The 8,153-nt window shown below is 48.0% G+C and overlaps 1 protein-coding gene across 1 annotated transcript; it reads left to right on the plus strand.

Moving 5' to 3' along the window:
• On the plus strand, positions 1-7,953 carry LOC146185468 (endothelin-converting enzyme 2-like). Its single transcript, XM_084607827.1, has 2 exons — positions 1-462; positions 5,938-7,953. The coding sequence occupies exons 1-2, from the start codon at positions 1-3 to the stop codon at positions 7,951-7,953; spliced, it is 2,478 nt and encodes an 825-aa protein (XP_084463953.1).
• Positions 7,954-8,153: the final 200 nt, after the last annotated feature.

The raw sequence follows: 8,153 nt of genomic DNA on the forward strand, positions 1-8,153 counted from the left end.
ATGCAGGCCAGCTTTGATAACCAATTGGCAAGATTTGTGGCGTCAGGCTACCCTTCGTCGGTCGTGGCAGCTGTTTTCGAAACCCTCCTTAAGAAGATCAACACCCGCACTACGAACCTGAAGCCAAGAGAGGACAAAAGGGCCATGCGACCGGAAGTTGCCCCCTACGTGCATAAAGTGTCGCACAATCTGAAGAAAGTTGCGAGCAGGTTCGGGGTGCCTCTGGTATTCTCAGCTCCGGTGAAGCTGGCCCGCTTATGCCCTCGTATCTCGGGCACTGAAACCAGAAGAAATGGCTGCGAGAAAAAGCATGCCAGGCCATACGTGCACTGTAATTCGGGAGTGGTTTACGAGATCCCGCTCTCGTGTGGAAAAGCCTATGTCGGCCAAACTGGGCGTTGTGTCAACGACCGGCTAAGGGAGCATGCCCTAAATTTAAAGAATAATGAGAATGCGCACCTGGTTGAGCACTGCAGGGCATGCATGCATTGTAAGCCGCTTTTCGATAGTGCAAAGATTCTAGGCAAAAGCAGTAATCAAATAGCACGTGAGCTGCTAGAGTCGTATTATGTAAGAAAAAAGGGGGGCAACTGTATAAGTGTGGCTTCTATCGTTTTGCACAAGTCTGAATACGAGCTTTTCTGCGCCAGATGAAATGTATTCTCCTGTGCAAGCTTCGTTTTCGTTTGGCATTGGCACATGTGTTTTTTTGTTTTTTTTTTTATTTTTATATATATATTTTTTTTCTCTATCTATCTCTATCTATCTCTCTCGTTATACCTGTTGCGCGCATGCGCGTACTAAGCAATATTTTTCGCGTTCTTCTCGGAAATAAACCAGTTGTGAGTGCAGCGTTGGTCCTTGTGTACGTGTCTTCCTTCTGTGATTGTGTTTTTTTCGCTGCGGCTATGTCGAATGTAAGCTACCAACTCGCCCAAAAGCTTCTTTACTGAATTCTGCTATACAAGACGTTAATACGCTTGAAAATAGGATACGCCGAATCTATCTGGCACCATAATCATGAAAGCCGAATTAATTCTCTTTAAATGGTCCTAAATAACATAGCCCGATTCGGTCTCTCCAACTATAACAGGATTCTACGTAGGAAAATGTTCTGGTTAAAACATTTGAACAACATTAATAATGGTAGCACAGGAATTGATAGCAGCACATGTTTAAAACAACTTCATTATCAGTCGAAGAGACGAAACAATTAAAAAAAAATCAGGCCATATCAAAGTCGCATAAATGCGCTTAAGTTTTCATTCTTTCAGCGCTCAATTTCAGATTGGAAAAAATGCCCCCCCCCCTTCCCTCCCGGGGTGGCGCAGTGGGTACGGCGCTCGACTACTGTGCCCAAGGAAGCGGGATCGAATTCCTGCCTCGGCGGCTGCGTTTCGATGGAGGCGAAACGGAGTGGCGTCGGTGTGCTGTGCGATGTCAGTGCACGACCACCCCAGGTGGTCGAAATTTCTGGAGTCCTCTACTACGGCGTCTCTCATAGCCTCAGTCGCTTCGGGACGTTAAACTCAACAAAACAAACCAAACCAAAAGAAACTAAATGGCGAAATGCACAAGCGCGAAAGAAACTTCTGCTCAAAGCGGTAATTATCACAGACCCCCCAGTTTTTGTCTAAGCCGCAATCGTGCAAAAATTCACACATTTGAGAAAGATCAAGCTCATATCCCATCCTGTACACACTGTGGGCAACTCTTCTGCCCACGAGAGACACACAGACCGGGCGAGCCGGGACATAAGAACAGGTAGTTTATTCCCCACATGGCGGCCGTCCAGGACTGAGGTCAGGGGACTCGCGGCCGACAGCAGAGTAGCAAGCGTGAAAGCTAGAAAGAAGAATGACGAAATGCCCCAGGTGATCGTGCGCCTTGCTTATATATACCCCAGCGGACAAAGGAGGGGGCAACAGGGCGCAGCAGAGGGGAACAATGGGAAAACGTCTCTTGCTCACAAATGGCTGTAGCAGGCACCGACAACATAAATGTGATTTTACTCTAACCAATACCCTGATAGATGACTCCGGTGCAGTAACTGCCACTCTCCCACATCTGGTGCAGATATGGTAGTGAGCAGCCATACTTAAAACACCACACCCTTTGTATGGCAGCACTGTTCGGCAATAATCCGGAAGACAGCGCAAGATCATCGTCTGGGTCGAGGCGACAGCGGGTGGCACCGGTGTTCTGATATAAGAATGGTAACCACTGACGCAACTACTCGATAAAGAAAGCTCCAATCAATCAATCAATCAATCAATCAATCAATCAATCAATCAATCAATCAATCAATCAATCAATAAATTGATAGAAAAAGAATGTACGGCGAAAGTGAAAACGTCCCGATCATTGAAAGAACGCCCCGCCGGGGTGGCGCAGTGGTTACGGCGCTCGACTACTGTTCCCAAGGACGCGGGATCGAATCCCGGCCTCGGCGGCCGCTTTTCGATGGAGGTGAAAAGCAAGCCGCCCGTGTGTTGTGCGATGTCAGTGCACGTTAAAGAACCCCAGGTGGTCGAAATTTCCGGAGTCCTCCGCTACGGCGTCTCTCATAGCCTGAGTCGCTTTGGGACGTTAAACACCACAAACCAAACCAACCATTGAAAGAGCTGTGTTGGAAAGTACAGTGCTTTGCCTGCCATTTATCACATTTTAACGTGAGAGCATTAAGGGCTCCATGTCGCAGAAAAGCCGGTGTCGGCGTTTTGTTTGTACGCGAAAATGAGAATAAATAAAGAATAAATAAAAAGTTCGCGGAAACACGCGGGCTCTAACACGGTTCCTTCGCAGGGAGAGGCCAGCACGCAACCACTCCGCCACAGAACCGCATTGCTCCTCTCCGAATAAAGGCGGACCTAATGCATGCATTGACTTATTACTGTAAGCTAATTATTAGATACATCATTAAAAAGAAACTAATAACAGAAGTAATAGTTAAGCTAGTAGCAAGAACATTTCCGCATTGCTTGCCTGCGACGTACTGGAAAATTCCTTCGATCATACTGCGCTGCCGCAACTGTTCGCGCGAGCCGCCACCCGACCCAAAGCCTTTATAAATCCATCAATCGTCTTCAAAGCATTGGTATTTAAACATTCTCGCGTTGAACTCTTAACAGCAAAGCGTAAGCGTCCTCAAATTATTTTTTTTATGTGTTCTCAAAGAGGAGCCATAGGTTTTTCGCATCGTTTATCGTGCTTAAAATTTACAACTCCTTCTTTGGCTCGAAATAAAAAGAACAAGCAGTTACAGCAGGGCTGAGAAGGAGATAACGAAGAAGAAGAAGGCTGAAAGAGATAAGAGGACGTCAATTGTGCCACTGCGTCTACTCATTTGCCAAGAGCAAAATAGTAGCTATAACAGCACCAACCGGTTTGGGGGCCTTGAACTTTTTTACGCCTTGGCCTCGGCGGAGACCAGCACAGCCCTGCCTCCACGAGACCACGCCGCTCTCGTTTCGGTTCCCTCTCTTCGGTGAGTCATCACGATGCCTTGTGCAGTGTGCACCTCCAAGGAACGCACTGAACATACTGCCGACAATGGTGTGGCGCACCGTGATTGATCATGCGACGTGGTAGCTTTATGGCCTGACGTTCTTGCTGTGATCTTCTCATTCAGATATTTTAGTGTTTGGCAAAGCCGTTCACAGTGTTGAGCGTTTACAGCTAAAAAGCCGTTCACGGTAGTGGGCGTTTACAGCTATTGCATTTAGTCTTCATCATCATCAGCTGGTCTAGACCCAATGCAAAGCGAAGGCCCCATCCATATTCCTCCAATTAACCCTGCCCAGAGCTAGCTGCATCCACTTTGCCTCTGCGAACTTCTTAACCTCGTTCACCCACCTGACTATCTGCCGTCCCTTGCTACGCGCTCCTTGCTTTGGTATCCAATTTGTCACCCTTGTATGTTATTTCTTCAGGATAACGCTAGTGGTAATTGCATTTGGTACTTACCGCTTAAAACGTCACTGGAATTACCATCAATGTTTTGCTGGAAGGGGTGGCTACCAAGTATTCTTTGGTCTGCCGTGATTCTCAGCAGCAAAAACCACGAGCGCACTTTTTTCATAATGTTGAGGTCAGAGAACTCGGTTATCGAAACCTCACTTTTTATATTTCAGGCTTATTACCACTTTCTGTGTCAATGAAATAATTTAGCAACCTATAACGAAAAGGATATCAAGGGATTGTCGCAAGGAAGTGGCACTTTATTCTCGATGGAAATTGAGGCACAAAGCTGAAAGTCTTCTATCGAAGACGTTCACGTACATACACGCAGTGTACATTTACAGCCATGGTACGGCAGGGTCGAAAAGAGACCAAACCACGCGTTACGGTCCTTAACAGCCTGCGCGGCATATTTTAGCGATCAAATTCGCTTCTGAAGCTATCCCAGTTTCCAAAACATAGTGAAATGGCACATGTGACAATTGCACGTATTCTACGGCGTTGTTAGCAATTTCTTAACTCTGTCCAATATAAAAGCTAATGTCCTGTTGGTTAACTTGAAAATGTTAATGGCACTACGAAGACGTGCGATGTTTTGCAGCGACTGTTCCCGTTCAACAACAGAACAGTTAAATGAAACTAGCAAAGAGGAATAAAAAATAAACGCAGAAAGTGCACTATAAGACTGCAAAATTCAACTGCAATTCAAATTCAAAATTCATAACAGAAGCGTTGTCGCATTGATGAAAATGGGGAGGGGGGGGGGGGGGAGGAGGGGCACCTAAGGTAAACTTTGAAGGATGAAATTGAACGATAGCTTTTATGGTTCTCTTTTGCGGCTCCTCTCGTGGTTCCCCGTGCACGTACTACGTGTTCTTTCTTCTCATTTAAATGCAAATTCCTTATTTTGTGCTTTTATAATCTCACGCTATCTTACTAGCAGACACCTGATACTACCATGTTATCCATTCACCGGTAGTAAGCGGCCATCAGATGTTGATATAAATGGGCTCTATTTAACCAATCCGTATGAGCGTGCCAGCGTTGCCTAGCAGTAGCTTATCGGACTCGGCATCCAAGGGCAGTGTAAGTTTGATGCCTATCAAACCTCCTGCCTCCACCAAGCAACCCGAGCTGGCAGCTCCTCGCAACGTCCCTTTATCACACAACCGATAGAGGAATCTGCTCTGCCATATCACTGATACCAGAGACATACGCACTCTTGATGCTTAGCTCACAACGCTGAAAATGCCGGATGTTCTGCAGAGTGGAGCCTTTGCTGCTTTCGTGTTAATAATGCACGAAATAATTCTACTTAATTCGATCAACTTAACAACTGCCATAGCAGATTCTCATCAATAAAAACCATAATCCTGCACAGAAAGGAACGTGGCACGCGGAATTGTGAGCTGTTTCATGAAACTCTACAGAGATTACTAAGTCGGTTCTAGCTGAACTGAATCGCGAGGTTAAAAGGAATAACATATTTTATTCTCAGTCAAAAGAGCAGATACGTGGCACAGAGACACAGGCGCCGCTAGCCCAGCGTATTTCTCCGGTGGCAGAGCGTCTATACTAAAGTCAAACTCTTACCTTTGTTGATAACTTGTTGCTTCCATGTGATTAAAACAAACCGGAAAGAGAAGTGCTTTGTTTCCTTAAAAATCCATCCAAGGTTTATTTTGCAATTCAAGAGAGAAATACCATAAGAGTAATCGAATACTAAATAAAGCAAGTAACGAGCTTCTTATATCGTGTAGAGAAGCACAACTGTAAGCTCCACACACAGTAACAAAGTAGAAGATTGTTCATATCTGTACCGCACAACAGGTGGAATACTATCAGTGTATTTTCCGGGAGCAGTCCTCAGCGCTGCCAAGAAAGACCGATTCATAAAATTAGTGACTGATCTGGCAGTTCATGATAGTCCTAATGTTGCTATTCGTTGAAACGGCACGCTTTCCTTACCTTGTGCAGATCGGAAGGCTGCTACCCGCTCCAATGACAAAAGCCCCGCATAGAAACAACATACCTCTCGTTGCCGGGCTCTTCCTGCTGACATTCGCGGCAAGTGTGGCGCTATTAGTACTGAGCATAAGCTTAATCGCGGACGAAGACCAAACCACTTGCTCCACCGTCGCCTGCACAGCCTTCGCAGAGCTGCTGAAGTCCTCTATAAATGACTCAATCTCCCCTTGCGACAACATCGGTTATTTCGTCTGCCATGGCTGGCGTCGCAACAATATGTACTCGGTTCAGCAAGAATACTACTACTCAGCGCTGGAAACCATGTCACACCTCACCGAGTCCATCAATGTTCCGCCGGTCGGCCAGAACGCTCTGCAGCAGGTGGCTGCAGTTTATCGCAGCTGCCACCAGCTCTATACGACCGATCGCAGTGACGCGCCACTCGTGAGGGCTTGGCTCACCGAGGCCGGCGTCGTGTGGCCCGAACGCCCAACGAATCCAAACGTACTCAGTACACTCGCATATCTGGCCCTCAACCTCAGCTTCTCTAGTATCATTGACTTCGAAGTAACCAGAACGAGCCGAGGACGCGTCATCGTTTTGCTCAAGCCTGCACTGAGTTTCTATTATTTGACTGGCAAACAGATTTCCAGATCAGAACAGCTCAGGTTGTTTCTCATTATACAAGATACATTTTTGCCCACGGAATTGGATACCAAGCGTGCATTCGTATCGTTTCAAGACGTTCAGCGTGTCGAGGTGTTGATCGGACGCCTAACCAGGTCACTCGGTCGTTCCCATCAGCAGGTGATTCTGGGAGATAATGAGTTGTTTCGGAGCACCCGCGAGTGGAACTCGACAATCGCTCGTCACCAACCAACTGGGAATGATGTCTCCTTCAGAAGCTGGCACCCGGGGTTCGTCGAAACCTTTGCGCGCCTGTGGAAAGACAATGGGGAGGACGAGATGCACCTCCTCCTTTCGTGGCACGCGGTCTGGTTCTCGGCCTACTTTGCGCGTGGCCGCTTTCAGATTCTGAGCGGCGTAGACAATGTTCATGCGCAAGGGTACCAGGACACGTTGTGCTTGACGCCACTTTATCTCGCCCTGGGTGACGTTCTGTTCACCCCATACAATGCCCTCGTTTTCCCCCCTCGCGTGAGGCGTGACGTGAAGGCTTTGATACTTTCAATACGTGAAGCATTCGCGCGTTCCTTGAACGAAGCCCCAATGTTTGCTGGTGTCGCGAGCGGTCTAGCTGGATGGGCCTCCGTCAAGCACGTCTTCTCGCTGCTGGATTACGCGCAGGAGGAGAGCAACCTGGCGCACCGGCCGGTTCCGGGCTTGCCCGACCTCAGCGACGTGTTCGCGCTCAATTGGCGCAAGGCTATGCAGACATATCGGCAGTATGACGAGCCTCCAAAGCGTATGCTTCTATCCGGCACACTTTTGCACGCACGCCTCTTTGAGACTAGCGCCGAGAACCGCGACTTCGTACTCGTTCCCGTCGCGCTCACGTACCCGATGTACGACTTGGAAACTACAGCCTCTGTTAAATACGGTGGCCTGGGCAGCCACGTGGCGCTGGCCTCGGCGAACATCGTTCTGGGCTTGTACGAACGCGAGGGCGGCCACGGAACAGCGGTATCTCGCCAAGCCATCACTGCCTTTCAACAGTGCTTGGAGGGCAAAACCGCGCACAAGCATTCGTACTCCGGCCATCGTTTGGTCGAAGAAATGCTCGCTCTGGTTCTCCTGCTCAACGCCTATTCCCGATCCGACGACAAAGCGAAGCGGAAGCTTGAGGATTTGCCTGGATTTTCGCCGAAGCAGTTGTTCTTCATTACCTGGTGCTTCATGCGTTGTGCTGGATCCCAGTCGACGGGTGCCATCGAGGACCCGTGCTCGCCAGTGCTGCGTCACGTGAAAGAATTCTCGGAGGCGTTCGAGTGTGCTGCGGGCACGCGCCTCAATCCGGCGCATCGATGCGAGCTCTTCCCACATCCACCCACTGTGACACGTTAGCGACGTACGAAATGCACCGCAGGTTACGAGCTATTTTCCTCGTGCTATTTGGCCAATGGTTTTAGAGATTGTAGTTTTCGAAAAAAAGGAAGATTTTCACGTCACCATTTGGGATTCAGTGCAACACCCCTTTCGCTTTAGCCTTTTACTTTTTTATTTGTCGTTGCTTCAATTAGTTTTTTGTCTGCGATATAAAGCTT

The sequence above is a fragment of the Amblyomma maculatum genome, chromosome 6 (genome assembly GCF_055883805.1).
Source record: "Amblyomma maculatum isolate TAMU_Amacu chromosome 6, ASM5588380v1, whole genome shotgun sequence".
Lineage (NCBI taxonomy): Eukaryota > Metazoa > Arthropoda > Arachnida > Ixodida > Ixodidae > Amblyomma > Amblyomma maculatum.